At 32.9% G+C, this 22,768-nt stretch overlaps 4 protein-coding genes across 4 annotated transcripts; 1 reads left to right on the forward strand and 3 right to left on the reverse strand.

Annotated features, from left to right (window-relative positions):
- Positions 1 to 120: 120 nt before the first annotated feature.
- TRIADDRAFT_56705 (uncharacterized protein) lies at positions 121 to 5,171 on the reverse strand (the record flags this gene model as incomplete). Its single annotated transcript, XM_002112967.1, has 10 exons — positions 121 to 234; positions 441 to 557; positions 651 to 761; positions 1,263 to 1,394; positions 2,086 to 2,211; positions 3,170 to 3,282; positions 3,604 to 3,703; positions 3,911 to 4,082; positions 4,190 to 4,344; positions 5,097 to 5,171. The coding sequence occupies 10 exons, from the start codon at positions 5,169 to 5,171 to the stop codon at positions 121 to 123; spliced, it is 1,215 nt and encodes a 404-aa protein (XP_002113003.1).
- A 3,907-nt stretch (positions 5,172 to 9,078) lies between these two features.
- Positions 9,079 to 9,872, reverse strand: TRIADDRAFT_56706 (uncharacterized protein; the record flags this gene model as incomplete). Its single annotated transcript, XM_002112968.1, has 2 exons — positions 9,079 to 9,207; positions 9,360 to 9,872. The coding sequence occupies 2 exons, from the start codon at positions 9,870 to 9,872 to the stop codon at positions 9,079 to 9,081; spliced, it is 642 nt and encodes a 213-aa protein (XP_002113004.1).
- A 3,316-nt stretch (positions 9,873 to 13,188) lies between these two features.
- On the reverse strand, positions 13,189 to 17,100 carry TRIADDRAFT_56707 (uncharacterized protein; the record flags this gene model as incomplete). Its single annotated transcript, XM_002112969.1, has 18 exons — positions 13,189 to 13,218; positions 13,639 to 13,760; positions 13,850 to 13,906; positions 14,017 to 14,088; positions 14,359 to 14,464; positions 14,539 to 14,596; positions 14,726 to 14,785; positions 14,898 to 14,923; positions 15,006 to 15,072; positions 15,127 to 15,200; positions 15,286 to 15,380; positions 15,503 to 15,619; positions 15,855 to 15,954; positions 16,034 to 16,102; positions 16,235 to 16,339; positions 16,750 to 16,836; positions 16,968 to 17,008; positions 17,064 to 17,100. 18 exons carry the CDS (start codon positions 17,098 to 17,100, stop codon positions 13,189 to 13,191), a joined length of 1,323 nt encoding a protein of 440 aa, XP_002113005.1.
- Positions 17,101 to 18,995: 1,895 nt separating this feature from the next.
- On the forward strand, positions 18,996 to 19,700 carry TRIADDRAFT_25687 (uncharacterized protein; the record flags this gene model as incomplete). The annotated part of the gene is made up of 1 exon (XM_002112524.1): positions 18,996 to 19,700. The coding sequence occupies one exon, from the start codon at positions 18,996 to 18,998 to the stop codon at positions 19,698 to 19,700; it is 705 nt and encodes a 234-aa protein (XP_002112560.1).
- Positions 19,701 to 22,768: the final 3,068 nt, after the last annotated feature.

Consider the following 22,768-nt stretch of genomic DNA (forward strand, 5'->3'; position numbering starts at 1 on the left):
GTTGTACAATTTATCTCCAAAAAGGGCAGCTAAAATGCAATAGATTATCCTATTTACTTCAAGAATTTAATAATAAAAAGGCCCTATTTTTCCGAATCGGATGGTAGAAATATTCAGCAATTAAAGTAAAATTATCTTTCCATGCTTGCCTGGTTTGTAGGGTGGATTATTGTATTGATTATTTGTGCATCCCTCAACCGATCCTTGTACAAAATTGGCTGGCTCATTCATATCCTAGCCGAAATTTTAAAGTTTTTATTATCATCATAACCTCAATACTATTGCATTATAGGTATTAAGAAAGATTTCTTATTTCATCAATTAAAACTGTATGACGTAATATCATTACATCGAAATGCTTTATAAATCATTGACATTCTAATATTATCAAGGATATTAACTAAAAATACTAAACTTTTCAGTCTATAATATAGACTTACAATCCATAAGCCATCAAATGAAACATTACGATGAAAATCGACAATATGATTTTGCCACCATGTATGAGTAGTAGTGTTGGTATAGTCAGGGAATGCAGCGTTGCCAGGAGGCCATACCTAATTAAAAATAGGCAAACTGTACCAGTACTTTACTCAAAGTAGATTTATTAAGATATCCAATTCTATAAAGAATGCTATTCATTCAAATACCTTGCCAAGCATTGGGCGACCATCACCGTGGCGAATAAAAATATCCTTAGCTTTGCCATCTTCGTATGGAGGATAACTTCCAGCTGGCTGGCTAGCGCCAATAGCAGGATCCTGTTTAATCAGTAGCGTTATTTTTAAGCAACGTGATAAATTTCATTTCAAAAGGATAGATTAAATTGATCTTATTTATCATGACTATAGCATATAATTATCTCAGTTTATACGAGAATGCAGACTAGAAATCCAGATATTAATTAGGATTGATTCATGCTACAAACTGATCAGAATTGGTGTTTGGTAGTACAGCAAATAGTGGTCGCAGTAGCGGAGATCAGGTAAATATATCAATACTGAAACTTGAAACGAGAACTAATAACACTAATTACCACTGTATACCAAAATTATCGCAAGCAGATATTCATCGCACCTTTAACAGTCAACGTATAAATGACTTTATGGCAAATGAATTAAAATAATGGTAAACTCAACCATACCTCACCGTTGACTAAAAATTAGAGGCTTAACATTTTATCGTTATCCTATCATACTAGAGTCTACAACTATACAGTATACAGCATAAATCTAATACCATCTTCTGTTTTTATTACCTACCAATATTATAATGTAATGTTGTCCATGCTGATGTAAGTCTTGAACAAATTCCGGTAAACCAGCATAGGAAGTCTTATTCCATGTGAAATCTAATTGATCGCTCATGTAGTCGATATCACCATATTGGATATCCTAATATTATCCATTACAAAATTGCAAAATTTTAGTAATTGAAATCCACCAGCGAATCCTTTGGTATTACTTCGATGAAAATCATTTGAGAATGATTAAACACCAATACTTTTAAATCATTTCTTAATCTGATCGAGAAATATTTCATTCCATGAGAAAATGGAAAATAAATACAGTAATAATGCCATATTGTGATTAACAATACATTGAGTTTGAAATCGCTTTATAAAAACCATTCAAATGGACTAAATATCAACAATTTCAAGTCATATCTTGACTTGAAAATGTAATATTTCTGATAAAGTGGAAAATTAATGCGACATAGGTGCAATATACTGAGACTGATATTAATTTGATCAAAATTATTCAAAAAGGACTAAATATCAACAGTTTCAAACAGTTTCTAAATCTAATTGTGAATATTTAGTTAGAATGGATGAATTATTACCGCGTTAGTGTAACACATAGAGCTTAATACTATTCAAAATATATTTTAGATAATTTACTGATGCTACAGAAGAACAAATAAAAATTTGTTACACTAAGCATTCATTTAAGACATTTCTATGCTCCAGTTTTACTAAGCAAAAGGCAAATTTTAACATACACACTTAACTAGATATAGAGGCAATACCTATAGATATCGATTTTGAAGTACGATGATATGATAGTGAAAACAGAAACTACTTACTTGTGGAATATCTGCATTCCGCATATCATCAACTACTTGTTTAACTCGATCTAAGCTGTTATAACCCCATCGACATAATTGAAATCCTAGAGCCCAATACGGAGGAAAGTACGGCAATCCAATCGCCTATCGAAACGTTTGCAGAAACTATCAGTAAAATAACATACATAACTTAATATTTTAGATGCTCGATCACGTATTTCCTTTGATGAAATTATTAACCTTAGGTTTATATTTGTAATCATTTGTTACCGTAAGTTGCATTTTTCATTGTAAGAAATACAGAAATTTAAACTATGCCATGATCAATTCTAAAGTTTTTCTTTAATTATGGTTTGTATAGCTATTAGTATCGTCAGTGCCAGATTTTCTTAGCAAAGACCTAATACCTTACGTAGCGTAATAAGGCATTTCTGCTACCCCTAGTTCCATTTCTGTTATCATAGGCAATGTCAAAATTTCGTTATTTAGAGCTTATTAACTGAATACTATATGCCTACATCATATCCTGCTATTACTAGTAGCATTGAAGCTAGAATATTTGATTTTAGAACATGTATACTCAGGACGAAAAACACTAGCTAAAGATTAGTAGTATAAATATCATTATTTGTACTTTATTCACTAGAGCTAATGCTAGAACTACCTTAGCATAATCTTATCAGCGAAAAATTCGTCTTATGGGTATATAGAGATAGGAAAGCTTTTCTATTAATTTACCTCCATATCAAAATTTCCTTACTATAGGTGTGATATTTCAAGAATATGCTCCAAACTATCGGATATCTAATATTTATTTTATGTTGCATTATCAAGGTTGCTAATTTTATTGCATCTATCTTGACATTTACTACATTGGTTTCATAAGACTGATTGCGATATGAAAGATCATTTTTCCAACATTTATGTGCACAAGCTTTGATCTTTACAGTACTTGATTTTACTATGTTATCTTTTCCGTAGGAAGAATTTTAATTACAAACGTATGAAATTAGACGAAGTATTGGAGTAGTTTGTCTTAATTTATACGATAAAAGTTACCTCTGCTTTAAGTTATACAGCCTGGAAAAGGATTAAAACCTACATTGATATACTGGCTAACTGCTTCTGATGGCGTCGACCCAAGAAAGACATAAAAGTCCAGTACTCCGCCGATGGTACGCCAAGTAATGCCAGGCATAGGGGTTAAAACCGCCTCTAAAATCAATAATGATAGATAAATGTTTCTTAGGGAAAAACTCTCTTCACGATTATATTCAAAAAGAACTAGCAGTACATCTTATAATAGCTTCTCCAGTTAAGCTATATTACTTATACAGATTAGTCATTTTTAGCCTAAGAGTATCTTTCACGATAATGTTCAAGCACAACTACCCGCACGTCGTATAATTGCTTGCTTTAAGCTATATTATTCGTATGGATAAATCATTTTTAGTTAAAATTTAAGAGTATCTCTCTCAATAAGATTTAAGAATAACTATCTGTATGTCTTATAATTGCTTATTTAAGCTACATTACCCATAGCATTGCTGTTTAATAAAAGTATAGCATGAGAATTTGCAGCATCATCTTCAATATTTAAGTACATAGGATGGACGCCATATAAATTTCTGTTTGGCTGTTCGAAGCAAAATGTACTTATTAAGATAACCTCTTAAGAAGCAATGTTAAGACTTATAAACTATTGTAGAATTCAGAGTAAACATGATTTTAAAGTATTAAGATTACATTAATTTTAAAATTAATGTTCAATTTTATTAGATTTATAAATGAATTATAAGATTACATATTCTATTATAAAGCATTAAGACTATGTATGACTTACGCCAGGAAATTCATCCCTTGAAAACATTCCCCAACGATGCCAATTCCAATTTTGATGAAGAAGAGACTCATGTTCATGCTCGCCTAAACCATAGAGGTATTTAGACGGAACAGATGATGAAATTTGTAGCAGCTGGTCTTCAAAGATGAAACCGCCATGACTTATGTCCAAGCTGTAATGATCAAGATAATGATTAATATCAATTATAAATTACAGAGTACAGTAGATGCATTGGTCGATTTTCATGTCCTTATTGGCAAAGTCAACGCAACCACTTACATTACTGTATCTGTTGATTTTCGCTTTACCACAAGTGAAAAAGGATCCATATTCACTTCAACGCTGTAAATTGGATCTTTTGCAGCTTGATCTTGTAAGTTCATTTTTGGCAGAGGAATAGGAACTTCATATCTGGTTGAATCAGCATCGGAAAACTGCAACATATACATATAAAAATATAAACATGATGATTCACAAGCAGAGCAACTTTTAAAAGAAAATGCCGTATTATAGAATTATAAATTAAAGATTTATCCTGACGATCATTGAGATCTCAATTCTACAATAGTAAAAGAGAGAAACGATTAAAACTGCCATGGATTAAATTCTAACCTTCTATTTGATGATTTTATGGCGTATAATTCACTCATTTAATTATTGCTGTAATCTTTTAAAGTAGCTAAAATTTCATTGTTTTGGTTTAGAAATATTAAAGGAACCTTATTGAGCTACTAGAACGATTAAATGCGTTTTCTACGAGTTATAAATTTAAACTAAGCATTTCATACCCATAATTTAAGTCTATACCTGCTCCACGTATCGACTAGCATATTTATCTAGTAGCCAAACTACAAGTCTATGGCAGAGGATCTACTAAAATTCTAGAACGTCTAACAGGGTTAGCGTACTCAGGAAACTGCTAGTTTGTGAATAATTTCAAGCAGCAAGCCATGACTCATAAATCAATTCAATTTTCGAAATACGACTTTGAGAAAGAGTTTTAGATCATATATAGTTTCGCTATGACTAAAAGTTGACTCCAAGTTTCCCAATACCATATCTACTTATTAAAATTGCAAATTTCGGTATAGCAGACGAGCTCTTTTTAATGAATTACTGACTAATTGATCTAAGATTGCCAAGTCTAGTCGCTAACTCTATTACATAAATTGCTAAATGATAATACCATCAACATGGCTATTTTCTCCCTTCCATCTAGCATATAGCATCCACGCAGGATTTCGATTGAAAATAGAACCATCCTCACACTATTTAGAACATGATTCCATATTATGGTATCAAAATACTCCTCTACAAAACTGTTTATATCACTGAAATCCAATCGATATCATAAACCCTGTAAGTCTTCACTTTCATTGTCATTTCCTGCCATTTACTAGTATATCATAGCATCGTATCTCAAGTGCAGCAGGTTAAGAGGATGAAAGAGCTCTGATGAACTCTTATCTTGTTACTCGTTGATTACATATCGGTTTAAGGTCAAGATATTTCAAATGTGGTTGTTATAGAGTGTCATTAATCTAAATTAGCTATTTATACCTGTGTATTAGTAGCTACTTCATAAATAAATAGTCTATAAGGGCTGTGAAGACTTCAAGAAGTAGATTGGGAAGATCGAAGGATTTTGATGAGTTTTGATGTTGTCGCTAATTGGTTAGCCTATCGATTTAGGATTCGTTTTTATATGCTATTATCAGTTGATAACATGGAATTTCCCCTCAGTAAACAAATTGGATAAATGGATAGACATACAAATCTTGTCATTCATTTCTACTATTCAATCTAAAGGATCAACTGTAATTTCCCCGATCTAGGGTTCAAACAAGATCATAACCATTTTGTTCATGTTGTGGAACGAAAGCTACTTGTAATCGCCTTGTTGGCAACAGTAGTTATTATTCAGTTCATAAATCAACTATTAAGTAGAGAATTTTATCATCAAGATGGATAGAGTAAGAGTATAACATAGAAATATTCTTCTTTAATAAGGATTACTAACCACGTGGGCCTTTCTTAAGTAAATAACTTAATCAAATAGATCCATTTATTCACATCTCATGGTGAGAATTTACACAAAAATTAGCAACCTTGGTTGATTAGAACAACCTGATATATAGACGATACGTATAGACCGCCTGCTCGGTTATGGAGTTCGAAGACAATAATGGCACTTAATCAAGCAGATCCATTTCTCCAAGTCTTATACGGAGAATGGATTCATAATTTGAAAATTTTAGTAGATTAGTATAATTAGATTTTACTGACAATAAACCGTCTGGTTTAATGACGGTGTCCTCAGGTAAAACTATTACAAGTAGATCTATTCCTTCCTATTTTATACTAAGAAAGAATACAGAATTTCAAAAATACTTGCGTACCAGAATAATCAAATTTTGCTAACAATAAACCGCCTGATTCAACTATGATATCCTAAAATAAAAATAAAGGTACAAATAGATCTATTCCTTCATATCTTATACTGAGCATGAATACAAAATTGAGTAATTTCGGTATATTAGTATAATCAAATTTACTGACAATAAACGGCCTGGTTCAATGACGGCATTTCACGGTAAAAATAGAATTTTGAAATTGCCATCGATCTTAGATCAAGGGGGAAAAAGACAGAGTACGATTAATGATTAATATTATTAACAATCGTAGTCCTAAAATGGTCATGTCCTATCAAGGCAATAAATAGTTTCTAAGTAAGAAATGGAATACGTTTATATTTCTTCCATCTCATGACTAATTTATAGAGATAATCGTCTTGATCTTTGTTGACTTTCTTCTCTATCAACAGTAACAGCTGTATTTTGTTTATTGACATTACACCTTGGAAGCTATTCAAGGAAAACTACATTTTCTTCCATCCGATAGTGTCAAGATACAATCCATGAGATCCAATTTTTCTATTGCTGTTCTATCTAGGCGAGAACTAACTTTAGGATTATAATCAACGGTAGAATACTGGCAAATAGGGTTGATTCTCCTTACTTCTAGATCGTTCTATGTATTATCATGTTTCTTTTGAATACAGACATGATCATTATCAATTCTTTCTGGACCAAATGATCTCAATCCTTATTAGTCCGCTCAGTAATCTTCTATAGTCTGGCAATCATGTTTACATTAGCAATTGAATGGATCGTAACTTTCTTCATCTTATCATACGATCTTCATCCATCTGCAAAGCAATGTAGGGCCTATTGATGATAATCTTAATGCTATAGGCGTATTTTCAAATCCACTTAGGCCTTCTGTTGCTAGTTTATTTATTTCATCAGTCTGCATGTTATTTTAACTTCTTTGAATAATGAAAAGAGTTTTTAGGATTTCATCTTTTATTTATAATTTACGTCCTGCATACGAAGCGAAATTAATCAATTCTTACTGAGATCAAATTTGTACTTTCGATCGGGTTAATGTAGTGGAATCGAAAACATAAACCTGAATTCCTAAATAGTCTATACTGCAGTATATCTGATCGAACTGCAAGAAATAGATCGGTGTTCAGTCTTTACGAGCAGGATAGGCCACTAAGCTCTACGAATATTGCTTTACATTTATCCATATGGAACTAGAAGAATTAGATCAGTATTCAGTCTTCTTACAAGTAGAGTAGGGCTGCTTAATATCCTACGAATTATATTGTATGATTATTCGTAACTAACTAGAAGATATAGATCGTCATTTAGTCCCTTTACAAACTATATAGAACCACTTGAAGATCAACGAATGACATTTTATAATTATCCGTATGCAAGTGGAAGAAATAGATCGGTACTCAGTTCTTTTAGAAGCAGGACAGGGGTACTTAAAGCCCTAAAAATGTTACAAAACTATCCATATCTAACTAGAAGAAATAGATCTGTACTCAATCTCTTTGCAAGCAGGATAGGGTTGCTTGATATTTACAATTATCTACATCGAGCTACAAGAAATAGATCAAAATTCTGTCCCTTTACAAGTAGAGCAGGCCTACTTAAAACTCTATCCCTTGATAATTCGTATCTGCTTAAAACTTTACAAATGATATGGATGCAGCTGTTGATATAAATTTGATCATGTAGATTCATATTAGAGTCATAAAGTATTCCTGAACGTGCAGCCCGAATACTTTAAGCTTTACTTCGTCCAATCGAAAGCATTCGATCTAAATGAATACAACCAAATCTCTGTAAAACCAAGCTAAAATTTCCAAGAGGTAGAGTGTGAATATCTAGTATCGTATTTATCCATGCTAATTTGAACTACTGGAAGCATTTCATTCAGTACTAATGCGTTTTATTGTGTATTAGCTAAGAAAAATTGTAAATAATAACGAAGATTTCTTACTGTGATAAAATATTCTCCATACATCATTTTAGCTGCGGTAACCATAGTTAATAAAACTAGAGGCTTGGTGTAAAAATACGAAAACCTGACATCTCTTTAGCTAGAAAAGATTAACGTTAAATTGACTATTTAATGTTGATAACTACGACCCAGCATTCTATATAAAGGAAAGGATTTCAACTAACGTCTACCTACATATCATCCATTGAATGTACTTAAATCTCCCGCAGAATATAAATATAATAGATGATCATCTCCGGCAATTGCTGAGCTGGAAAATTTGATATCGCCATCACAGCTATCAAAAGTTTCCGTAAGAAGACTTCAATTGGATAGTGAAATAATTTCATAATTTTTTTACGATTTTGTTAGTCTAAATTCGATTTAAATCATGCCAATGAAATATTGAAATTGAATAACAGGGCTTAAATTAGCGTACCAATACGGGAAGATTTTCATGGAATTTTAGTCTCTTAGTAATTTTATAGACTAGTTTAAAACTCCGTACGGTTAAAGTAATGAAATATTGAAATTTAACAAGACTAAAATTAAAACTAAAGCTTTGCATTCATGAAATTAATTTAACCTTCGTAACTTGGATCATTTCATATACTAGTCTTCAATTCGATTTCAAATCGTCAAAAAAAGCTTTTTATGTGTTCTTGGTAACTTGATCATTTTATATATCAGTTTTAATCCGATTTATGTCGTATTAGCGAAATATTGAAATCGAAAAATGGATTCAGTTTGTATTCTATGTCCATTTGGAAGAATGATTGATTAATAGTTTGTCATTTCTAATTTATTTTTTAGTATCTGGAATAAAATGTTATAAGGTAAAGAAATTTTGCCTTTAAAGTAATATAATTAATCAGCAAGATTATTGTCTCGGCCATTCTAATCCTTCTATCCTTGCCAACCTTTTCAGAAATACAATTCTACAGTAGCAAATTAAGCTGCAGCAATAATAGGGATTATACATCACAGTACAATCACATCAGTATGGATCGACAGCCGAATAGAATTTCATATTTGTACTACAGAGTTTCGGAATGGCTGTTATTTGACTGCTGGCTATTACAAGACTTACCTTAATTCGAAGTCGGTTAGCAGTTTGATACTGAATCTGTAAACGAAGACGATTTACTGGTGAGCCGTAATGTGTAGTCATGGAGGAATGCCTTGTTAAAAGGAAACTCCTGCCATAGGTTGCATTTTGCTCTACCGCAGTAAAGGACTGATAGTTAGGAGGGAAAAAACAGGATGGTGCCATTGGTGTATTGGTTGGGATCCAGCAACAACCTCGCGCTTGGCATAAATTTCTACTGGCTTTAGCACTGTCTGGAAAGCAATCAAATCGTTGATTATCTTGAACACTTGCACAAGTAGGGGCATTGGTTAATGGTGGCGTTGTTGGCTGCGTTGTAGCAACGCTACTAGTAGTGGTGGATGGTGCTGTAGCATTGCTATTTTGCGGTAGATTAGCTTGACTAGTCACTGCAAATGGAATAACTATTGCACATAATACGACGATGGCTACAATAACGCCAATAATAATTTTCTTACGGGCTGTTTTAACAAATCGAACGTCTGCCTCAGCCATTGCTTTTAAGGAATAGGTTTGATTTCTCCAAGATACTAGAATTGGCTATCGGTTGTAGCGATATCAACTCTGAATATTTTAATTTCCTTTCCAATAGGGTTGCTATAATGATCTGAAGCTAAGCCAAAGAAAACTGGAAGTATGACAATAACAAAGCGAAGGCTCGACGTCCTTTATTAAGATAGGTATATTATGACCAATATCCAGCTTGAAACAGTTTATTTATTTTAGTTGCCTACAAGAATGGGAATGATCAATTTTTTAATCGTGCACCCTCTCATTGCTAGATTGTGTAGATAGAAGAAGCTTGTATCCAATCACAATTTAATAATTGCTTCTATTATTATCATGTCAATTATAATGCTATAGCAGATGGCCACAATGTTGAGACAGCAAATTTCTCTTAATGTTTTAATTAAAAACCATTACAATCCAATGAACTGTCGTTCTATCATTTTCAATGTTGAATATATTTTCGCCTTTTCAAAGAGATTATCACATTATATCATTATTAATATATAGAATAATCATCAATGAGTACAGTAGACAATAAAATGCACCACTATAACTACTCTACATACTTGAGCTATTGTAGCAATCATTTTAGGGGCATAATTTCAGCTTCTATCTTGCTGCTATGGGATAAAAACAAGCTCACTTTCATATCAACAAGGCTGAAATTACTAAAGTATCTCGTCGTGCTGATAGATCGGAGCTCATTATAACGCCTTCACTTTTAAGTAAATAGTGTGACTGCAGTAAAATTTAAAATTGTGCACAGAAGCTCATGATCTATTGTAGAAAAATATGTTTAGCATTTAAAAGTAAACAGTACAGTAGCAGTGATGTCTCTTTGCTAGCACCGGGCAATGCAAAGGGATGAGATAAATGAAAGATAATTCTCTATATCATTGCCCCTTGGAGTGACAAAGTAGCTATTATATACTCAACTAAGATACTAACTGCATCATGACCTATTACCTTTCAACGAATTCTAAATAGATGGACAGTGAAACTATTTTGCTTTATCAGCATAAATAGAAAATCTAGTTAAAATGGTATTATGAATTCAAATCACTAATGCTAACCGCTGAATCAATAGATTATGAATTTCAAAATAGAATTATCGGTACACTACTATATTAAACTAGTCAAGTTACTACGACTCGTAGAATACCGCAATACTTTCTTAATTTATCACTATTTTGAGCTTACAGATGGTTATTGAATGAATGAGCGAAGGTATTTATTAATTTAAATTTAGCATGCAAATCCTGTACTGTATATTATATAAAAATACTGGATAAACGTCGAAACGATAACTTTGAAATTCCAATTTTACATTCCAAATCAGAACCATAATAGGATAATAACAAACAAAGCATGCAATCAGCTAAGGTATACACAAACTATTAAATGCCACTTAAAACATATTACTGACCAAGAATATTCATGCGTCTTATTCATGTCGACATAAGCATTTTTAGCATCAAAGAATAACATATTATTCAATACATTACATTGTCCTATCGCAATAGCACTTGCATACTTTATGCCTATTTGATACAAACTAATTATTAATCGTGATGGTATGAAAATCGGTAAAAAGCGAGAGCTATCGTGCAAGTATGAGTATTCTAGCAATGAAGTAAGGTCCAAAGAGCATAAGGATCGTCTTGTTATAGAAATCACTATTAGTATTTAAATTGGGCCTAGTATAGACTGAATATCCACAGCAATACCATAACTCAACTAATTGAGCTAGCCAATACGAATTTAGCCATTGAAAAGGGTGTAGAATCTGAAAGTATGTGACCTTAATGCAATAGCTAAGGCATTGGACGTGTACACTGTACGTGGTATATTAGGCACTGCAGGAAGTAGCACAAATCTGAGACAAACTGGTCAATCTTTACACTAATGCAAGGTAAAGCGATCTTGAGCTGTTTACTATCCGCGTATGTCTGCTACTAACAGATGATGACTTCCATGCCACCACCCACATACTTCAAGGGGATCTACATGCGAGCAAATTAATTATTAATTCCAATTCCAAGAAACGTCTCACCTGCGAGAGAGGGTATTTGCGATGAAAGAGTACGTGGAAAGTCAATTCCAGACTCTAGTCTGCATCTTTATAGTCGGCAGAATTTGTTATAAAGCATAAAAAAATTTACTGAATTGATGACTTATCAGCTGGACATTTGTTGCAGCCATGCTTATACTGTATAGCGGAGTGTATACAGATATGAACCTTACATCTGTTCAATGGGTTCATCTTATACATAATCTTACTCATCTGGTTAATAAAAATAGCATTAACAATATGATCCGCTGATAACGGACTCTTTAATAGTCCGCTAGAAGACAGAAATAGACCAAGATTTACAAGTTAATAATTAGATGATAAGTCATTCACTTTAGTGCTGCATATATTCATCGATCGAAAAACTCTTGCAAAAATTCAGCTGCTACGCAAGCTGAGTTATCTGGGCCACCAATATCTTTTAATAATTTGCGCTTCAGTTCACAAACATTGCCATATTAAACGTGTAAATAGCTAACGACAGATTTTGATGGCACCTTTCTAACAGATGTGCAAAGATTGAAATTCAATTCACTAATTACCAAACGCGACATTATTATACTCGCATGTACATACTGTGCAAAACTGACTGCGCATAGTCAATTATCTGTGAAGATAAGACGATAAAAATTACCGTTAATATAAACAACAAATGTGATGTAATCATCCAAGGTAAGCCAAATAAAATCTGGTAGGTTGAAACGATAGTATAGTATTCATTACATATTTAAATCGTAAAAGGAATTTTTAAGGTTAATGCACTCTTTAGAAACTCCTACGACTCAACCAATACTTCCTTACTTAATATCATTATATTTACAAAGATAATTTTTAAGTAACATATTGCAACCAAGAAATAAAAACATTCGCAATAAAAAAGCTAATCTTTAGCGCAAATAATGGTGAAAATGGCGTGATTGTTGTCGATTACTATCAATACGCTTGTGAGCTAATCCACAGTTAACAATGCTTACTATATTGCTATTTTGCATGGAACTACTTAGCATTAATAAAACCTTTACGAACTATACATAGTACCAAAACATAAGTAGTCTGTTTCAATTACAGTCTATTAACAAATACAATTATGCCAGCCTTTCAGTTGCGACAAGTGGAGCGGATGTAATCGGTTCTGTTAGGTGGCACATTCTATGTGCATACCCACACTTTAAAATATGACTAACCGGAAAAAATTTGCATTACGCTTACAATTTTTATTAAGTAAATGTACTAGACATACATTGCTAAGTTCAATATATCCTATCAAAGTAGAAAATAAGACTATTTACTAAAAGGTATAATAATTGCAAAATTCGAACGATTTATCACAGCCTATCTAAACATAATTTAGCGAGGCAGATCAATCGTATAGTAATCTTATTAACACCAGATATATTTTTGTATTGATATTAAAGTAAAGTAGTATTCACTTAATTGAGTGAAAACTACCTCAAAAGAGCGCTGTATCTTATGAGAGCTTTGCAGCTATTGTACAAACTGCATCGCAAAGTCTTTCGTAATCTGATAGATCATTATATAAGTGACCCGATATTCTGACGTAGAGACTGTTACAGTGGGCTTTAATAGGAACCTAATGAGCATAATCGAAATTTAAGTAATCCTTATTCGCCTGATAAATACAAATATTAGAGCAAAATGCAAAAGTAATATTTTAATTACCTCTATTTTAAAATCACGGTAAAGTACGTTTTGCACAATCTCTGCTTGCTCATACGTTACTTTATTATCCTGTGATAAATTCTTAGAGATACATTCAGGTAACTGAATTAAACACATCGAACCTGAAATATTAATTAGGAAAACGCTAATGTCACACTTGTGATATCATCGACACTTTCAATATTCTATTACAACTGAGTACAGCACCAACCAAACATATCTTTGGAAGCTGCTAATTTTGTATCCCACTTTGTTGCCAACATTTGACCTATAGATTGAAATAAGGAGTTAGCCATAACAAATATTGATAACTAGCCATATTCTTGGCTGTTTGAAAAATTCAATCTGACATTAAAAGCAACCTTCAATACGACTTACTAGCTTCAGCTACTAATCCGTAGATGTATTTCCGAATAGAATCTGGGTTATGCAATGACCAAAAATCTAATACTGTCATATTCGAAGCAGCTGGTGATCAGTACATGAATTAAAACTACAGTGCAACAATGATATCATTCAAAAATAAACCTGTATGTAGTGATAGCAAAGGACTAAAATCTCTTAACCCTGTCAGTATTTGTGGAATAATGAAGATACGTATACATTGTTAGATTAGAGTGATAATTTTATCTGCCTTGAAAGCACGACCTAGAGTAAGTCTTAAATATGATTTGAAAACATAAGCTGCAAGTTTAATTCTTTAATACACATTTATCAGACCTGTCCAAATAAATTCAGAATTAAACCCTGATCCAAAGCCATGAGATACAGTTTGCGAACGAATTTTTTTTTGCCAGCAACGCTTTATGTATAAAAATGCGCACCCCTAAATTTAAAATCAATTCAATACCCTAATTGAATGCATTGCAATTACTTAATAATCGAAATGATTCACATTACCTTTGCAGAACAAAACCATTTATGAGCATTCGATACGTAAAAATCAGCATCGATATCGCTATTGATAGAGAAGGATTCGTTACACAAATTTACGCTACGACTGGTATCAAGGCTATTAACATGTTTGAACCGAGCATTACGTTATCAATTGGTTGCAATAACATACACCATACGTTACGTACAATACCTTAACTTAATTGGTAAAGATCCTAATGCGTGTGCACCATCGATAAATACCGGAATATTCCTAATAATGATATAAATGATTGGACATTTAAAGCATAACCAATCTATCTATAGTGATTGTATCTCTTACAAATAATTATATAAGACCGGATAAAGAAGCAACACAACAATACCTCTCTTTACAAACTTTAACAATCTCCTAAAAATGTGGACATGGGCACAATTTAGTATTTGAGATAGTATTGCGTAATAGTAAACAACACAAGATAGACAGTACCTACCTTAATCGGCATAATGATAGGAAAGTTACTAGGAATATGATCAAATACAGCAAAGGTACATTCTTGGCTATGGTGTAGCAAATACAATCAAGAATTATAATCTTTTACAGACATTTATCACCTAAATGTTACTACAGAAAAAACAAAATTTTCAGTAGAAGACAACCTTAAGGTTGATCTGACAAGATCAATTATCTGAAATTAGTCAAGGTGAATGTGTATTAGTAAGAAACGAATGCTAATTTGTTTTAAACATCAATATTAATCATTAAAGTGTTACTTGTTGTTGGTTCTCTACAAATGAAGGTATTTTAATCTCCTTAAGGCTACAACCATTCTCGCTACTTATAAATTTTAGGAGCTTTTTCACAGCACCTATAAAATAATTAGAGTAGCTTTTATGTCTCACTCAAGGAGGCAAACCAATTTTGGAATAGAATATTGTAGACTTCTTCCATCAATTTTATCTTAATTTTGACAGTTTTCACGATATTTACCATATGTACAGTCCAGATAATAAATGGTATCACTAGAACTGAATTTCATGGACTTTAACACAGCATTAGTGCCAGTGGTAGCATTCTCTATCAGCGCTATATCGGTTGGTGTACAACCTAATTCCCAATTATAAAAAAATAAGTAGTATTAAATTACTAGCAAGATGCGCTGGAGATTAATAATAAATCCTCGCTTTTATCTACCACTAATGTCAATTAGAACAAGAGCAATGATTATATAAATTGTTATCGATTTTGCTTTGTTGCCTTATCTTATAAGCATTCGAGCATTGATCTTTGTAAAGACTACATGTTGGTGATCCTAATAATACTGCTGTCACTTAATTCTTACCAATAAAATTGCACAGCCTTCGTGAAACATGAACGAGCTGAGGGAATAATTCCCTGTCCAGAAATTTTAACGGTTGTGCTTCCGTATACCGCTGCCATGCCTACAATAAACGAAATTGTAAGATCGTATAAACGTTCTTCTACCTAACAGCCACGTTAGAAAAGACTACAAGATAAAACCTGTACAGCATCCAACGCTTCTTTCAATACTGAACCGAAGGCACCATGGTTTAGAAATGTATATTCATCCTAAATTAAAATAGTTCAATTTGAAAAAGTTGTTAATAAATCTGGAAGTTATTCCTCTATTCATGATAGAATAGTGGCAAATATAGTTTATATTAATGCATAAGACAGTATCCCATAAGATTTGTTACGTACCCCCAGCAAAAAGTGCTTGCCTTTAATGTCTTTACCATAAGCACCTCTGTCGTCAGCATCAAACTTTGGTAGATCTATAGGAATATCTGGAGGTTGATATAGGTCCTATAAGATGATTAACAAATGAGCTGTTTTTTAAGAAAAGTAATTTAGGTTTATGGGATTGGATTGTGTGCCATCCATTTTAGGCTGTGCATTTTAATAATGACGATCTAGATATACATTGGTAAAAGTTATTTACATCAGCTCCAGGTATCAATAATTTAATAAATATAGCAGTTGAAGTATGCTTTGTACAGAACATTATTTGTGTTTTATAGCGTATTATGATCGATCAACATTGATTTTGAAGAGCAACACTGTCCGGCAACGCTGTCTGTTTAATCTTGCAAACTCAAATGATTGTTACATATACCATTATACACTATCTATCGTACTGCGTACACGAATGCGTAAAACAATAACACTAGAGGTTATGACGAGAGAAAGTTCGTAAAGTTTTCCTTCCTACCAACCTCTGTTAAGCTTAGTAGTTCTTGCACATTGGATGAATGAAATGATCCAAAATCTCGGCGTGAAACTGTTGAACGAGCAAATGCAAACTAGTTTTAATACATAGTAAAATGAGATTTTACGATTAATGGGTTACTATCAATTTATTCAATTCGTCCTACGCCATTGGACATGATAATCAAAACAATCATCACCGCTAAAATAACCATTTTTATTATACCTTGCTGCTATCGCTACTGTATGAGATATCAATGACTAATCCTTTTTTTTTTTATTAATACATTAGCTTCAGTAATTATAGTGAGCATCACTGTACCCTGATCAAGAGTGGTATTAGCTGAATTTTCCGCCATAACTTATTGGTGGTGTTCAATATCAACTTGAGCCTGAGCTGCAATTCGCAGTATGTGGACGAGTACCTCCAAGATAGCTCAAAACCCTAACGTAGAACTTATCATTCCACCATGAGTAAGTTATTAGTACAGTATAAAGGAAATTTTACCAACTTATCATTTGCTGTAATTTATACCTGGAAACAACACAATCTCAATAATGTTCACTCGTTATGGGAGATTGCTTTGAGATTTAAAAGCTGAGCGTGCTTCCAAATTCTTGTATAGAAATACTCTGACTGCACCCGCTGAGGTAGCACTCCTGCAGTTCTACACCGTAGAGTCCTCGAAGGAAGATTCCAACCACTTACTATGCATCAGTGTCAACTAAGACCTAATACTAGCGTAATGTACGACACCAATGGTTAGTGCACTTCTGCTGTAGCAGTAGGGATACTTGAATGCTTTGGTTTTTTCTTGCTACTTTAGCGACGTGATTAAAATATCTTTGACTTTTACAACACCTACTATTGCATGTACAGTACAATACATATCTGCTACTGTTAGATGGATACCATATATCCCTTTTACTTGTCTTCTAAACTCAATATTGTCGAGTTTAAATGTCCCTAATTAATCTACTCTATCACCAACGAGTCGATATACACTCATATTTCTTGATCCATAGTTATAGTACATTTTCTACCCTGTTTATCACTACAGTACATTGCACACCCAGTGGATATCTGTCAAGATTAGGCGTGGATGAGCTGATGATTAGCTGAAAATGAGCTCAATTATCTCCCTAATGTCTCACATCGCTAATCACTAGCAGAGTTTGACATGCACGATGAGGATTTCGAATGCCCGCAAATCAGGCAGTCTATTGCCAGGATTCAGCTTCAACGAGCTATCTACCAAATGTCTCATCTCGAAGTCTCTCTAATTCTATATCATCATCCATCGATCAACTTTGTCACTAACGAGTTGATAGCGTTCTTGCTACATGTCTACTTTAGCTCACACTTCAATGTCTCCAATCATTTATTCAATATCGAACTCTGCTCTCCATCATTGCCACTCGAATGCCTTCCGGTACCACTCGGTCTACAAGCGGTAGGATAGCAAGCTTGAGGCTGGATACTGTACACTGTACACTGTACACTGTAATGTAGTATTGTAATGTAGCGGGACTAGAGACTGTCCTCGGATGGATGGACTTCTCATACATGACAAGGCCGAAAAATAGTTGCTCACTATGAATCTTCGGTGTCTGTTTTCGAAATCACTTGTATTCATTTCAATAACATTGATAATCTAAAGTTACCGCTTCCAAGCAGCACTTAGCAACAGGCAATAGAATACAATGTAATATTATTTAATTTGTCGAAAAAATTAGTCCATTCAGAATCGACTGTCTGCATACCAAAAATTCAATCGTCGTGAAGTGTTGACGAAATTAGGCCTAACGTTTGTCCGTCCAATGAGCGGTCTGTCCGTCGGAAGGAGTGTTCGGTCCGTCCAGCCCAGGTGTTGGTGGTCCATGACTCAGTCCACTTGGATGCACTCTAGTAACAACCGAGCTCACAGAGTTTTACCATATACAGTAGTTTACGGTATTACCAGACTGGGACGCAGAATACTCCACAGTGCTGCGGATAGGATAGTACTGTACACTACCTTGGCAATTACTCCCGAATTCAAGGAGAGAAAGACGACATGGCTTCTAGAGCAATGCCGTCATGATCATATCTTGCTTACCTTCGCTCAGTGTCTACGACTAAATCAACACATTCTACCTAATTGATAGGCTAAACTGGTGTTGAAGACGTGATCGAAGTGAAATCCATCCATCAGAGATGAGTTGGTACTCATTGGTACAAGCTGATTGATGAAGGAAAATAAATATGACAGCCATGAATATTTATAGATTACTAGGCGATGGAAGTCATCTCATCGCCATGATTTACTTATTACTTTGGATAATTAAACGAAAATCATGCAGTGGCATCTCTGGTAAAACTCAATTTGTACATTGTATCGTTTTTACCTTACGCTATCTTGATCTATTCAAGTATTTCATTTCTTATTATAACACACTGATAAAATTGATATTTCTAACCATCACTTATGCAACCACTGGACTCATTGCGATTGGATATAATGGAACTTATGAAATGGAAGAAGATAATTTAAAATTAAGCTATATATTGATACCATCATTTATTCTTGGTATGCTATTTACCTACACCTATGATATTTTAGAAATTTGTTGGAGTATGTCACTCTTTTTAGAAGCGTTGGCGATCTTGCCACAATTGATCATGTCTCATAACCGTGGAGAATCCCTTGGTGTTATACGCCATTACATGTTAATGCTAGCTTTCTACAAAACAATGTATTGCTTTAATTGGGTATATCGAAAATTATGTATGGATTATTTTTCATTAACGTCTGTCATTGCTGGTACTGGACAAACACTAGTATATTATGCAGCTGTCAAGATGTTGTATAGCGATCAAGTTGTATTCTATGATCGTGATATATTCTTACAGTATAAGACTTTGTTAACTGAATCGAGTCACGCGCAAAACCGTCGTCTAAATCAAAATTCCGGGTAAAATACAAGATTGGAACATTTTAAAAAAGGTCAACGTTGATTTTCGATATTATTTATCATACCACCATATCTATTAGTTAATAAACAACGACTGAATGTGAAATCTGCTTCACTACCAAATGGCATTCAACATGCATAAATTACGTGTCAAGTGAAGAAAATCTGTAGATATTATTAGCTATAGCAAGCAGGAGATTGACCTAAGTAAAAAAAATTGGAAAGGCAATAGATATCATACGTATTGAATAATGTTATTAATATTGATTCATTTTTTCTAAATTACCAACAAAGAGCATCGGTGATGCCTTTAGAAGAATCCGCAGTATTTATAAATAATTACTTATATCATGCATGTCGTTAACTTGTTTACAATCGATAAGTTTATAGTAAAAATGGCCAATATTTATAATCTACTGTTGAAATATCGGTTTTATCTATTTAACAGCTATTCTAGACTTTAAATTACATCAATTCCATTATGTACAATGTCTTATATAAATACATTGTGATTGCTGGATTAATTGCAAGTAAATAATTTGAAAGGAGTTAACAATTGTTCTATTTTTAACGCTTACAGGGTGCACTGTAATATACAGCAATGATACTCTAAATCTTCGATCATGCTATTCCTAGTCGAATAACATTTTTGATTGACTGATATTCTCAAATTAATTTATTATAATATCGACATCATTTTTGTTTTACATCATTATGATAGAAAAAGTTTATCGAGGATAAAGCCTCAACTTGTTTGCTTATAAGAAACATATGAACTTAATGAAATATAATTTTCAATCGAGTCTATTAAGATTTATTGTTACGTAACATTCATTCTCGAGGTTATACTTGTACTATCGGTAATTAAGCAAAGCTAATCATTAACTTACTCAATTTAATACAGCTTTACAATCCTTAATGTATATAGATAATTGTTACAGCAGGGTAACCATATAGCAATCAACTTTGTACAGTTTGAAATGATCAATTTTTAATGACAAATCATTCCAGTCTAAGACTTATTATTCGTACAACAAAGAGCTGATTGTACTAATCCTATATATAATGTCGACTACAAATGCGATGAATAAATGAAGTTTAAAATACTGCATCCTCAATCTTAAATATAGTATACAGTATTATCAATTTTTTTCACTTTTCATCGATAGGGCAAAGATTGTCTTAATATCATTATTTAAAGAATGACTTTGAAATAGGTAAGACGTAATCAATCCATAAACTTATTCGCATAGATAGCCGTCATTATAGCAGTACAGCAATATAGCAATTAATCCTGTATAGTTAGAAAAGATCAATTTTACGATAAATTATTTAAATTCTAAGAATTAGTATATTAGCACAATATGGAGCTTGCTATACTAATCCTCCATGAAATATCGACTGCAATTACAATTAATACATAGAGTTTATGATACTGTATCCTCAAGCTTAAATAGAGAATACAGTATTGTCGGTCATTACTTTTTTGTCTATATAGTTAGACTAATTTCAAAATCATCATGCAAGGTATGCACTTGAAATTAGCAAGAAATGATCAATTTTTTGATCAATTATTGTTTACTATTCATTAATTACTCTATATTAAAACTGTAGTTTTTTATTATTACACCAGCTACTATTTGATCCTTATTCTCACGAGTAGAATTATCGTTATATCACTGCAACCGCTTAGCCATAAACTTATAAGTAAAATAGTCACCATCATGGTAAAACATTTATTCTGTATTATTTTAAAATCACAACATAGAATATGCCACACTCTTGGCACTTAGATTATCGAATGTGTTTATAATTTACGCAAGAAATAGAGCTGCAAGTCATGTTACATGTTCGGTTAATGTCTCATGGATCGAGTCATTATTACTCTAATATAATCGTACACCAATAGCTTTTAGCTTAAAACAGGTAAAAAAGATTTATATAGAGAATCATTCTATTTTTAAACCTCCAAATATCCCAACCCCGTAGGAACTCTCTCATACCCTACTTTTGTATATCAATAGGATGCTTGCTCATTCTCCCCTGCCTATAAACAGAATTAGTTTGAAATAAGTACGAGATGATATTTAAGGGAAATATCATATTTTAAAACCTCAGAGTATCTGAACCTAATAAAAGCTATCTCATGTACTCTTTACTCTTAATTAGCTACATAAGCCATTATTTTATGCTTGAAATAGGTTAGAAATATTCTTTAAGGAAGTGGCTCTAATTTAAAGCCTCTGAGTATCCCAACTAAAATCTATCTCATGTAATATACTTTGTATACCAATTCAAATACATACTTGTTTCGCCTTTATAGAGAAATAAAATCTCATGGATCTCATACGTAGAGTTATCATACTCCAATCTACTGCGGATTTTAGCTTAAAGCAAGCAAGAATTAATTTTTATTAGGTGGGTTCTATCTCAAACCTCCAAATATCCTGACGCAGTAAATGCTATCTCATACAGTTCTTTTGTATACTAATAGGAAGCTTGCTTATTATCCTTTGTGGATAAATAAATCTTTTTAGCATGAAATAGACAACAGAGATTAGTAAGGGGAATTGTCTTATTTTAATTAATTAAAGCTTCCGAGCATCCTAACCCTATCGAAAATATCTGCACTATTTCCTACAGTACCCTTTATGAGCTACTGGTATATGGGAAGGAAGAAAAATCAAGAAAGGTTTGTATATCCACAGTAGGGAAGACTTATAATCTATTATGGTATCCTTAATCAAGGCATCATTTCTCTTGCATACGCTACTTCTGAAAATAGAGCGAAGTTGATAATCTGCCAGTATGAAATAAATCAATAAAATGATATTGCTCTGATATTTAGTATTTAGAACTCTCAAATATCAGGCGACGTCTCGTATATCCACTTTAAGAGGAAATGATAAGGTATTTCTTCCGCGTTATTTACTGTATTCCTAGAAACGGGTCAGCAGAGAAAAAATCGCCATATTAAATCAATTTATAACGTTCCACTCGGCATCATTAAGAGCTATAGGAAGGAAGAAATCAGGCTAAGGTCTATCTCCACATTAAGAATGTAGAGAAGAC

Source organism: Trichoplax adhaerens, genomic scaffold, assembly GCF_000150275.1.
Source record: "Trichoplax adhaerens TRIADscaffold_5 genomic scaffold, whole genome shotgun sequence".
NCBI lineage: Eukaryota > Metazoa > Placozoa > Uniplacotomia > Trichoplacea > Trichoplacidae > Trichoplax > Trichoplax adhaerens.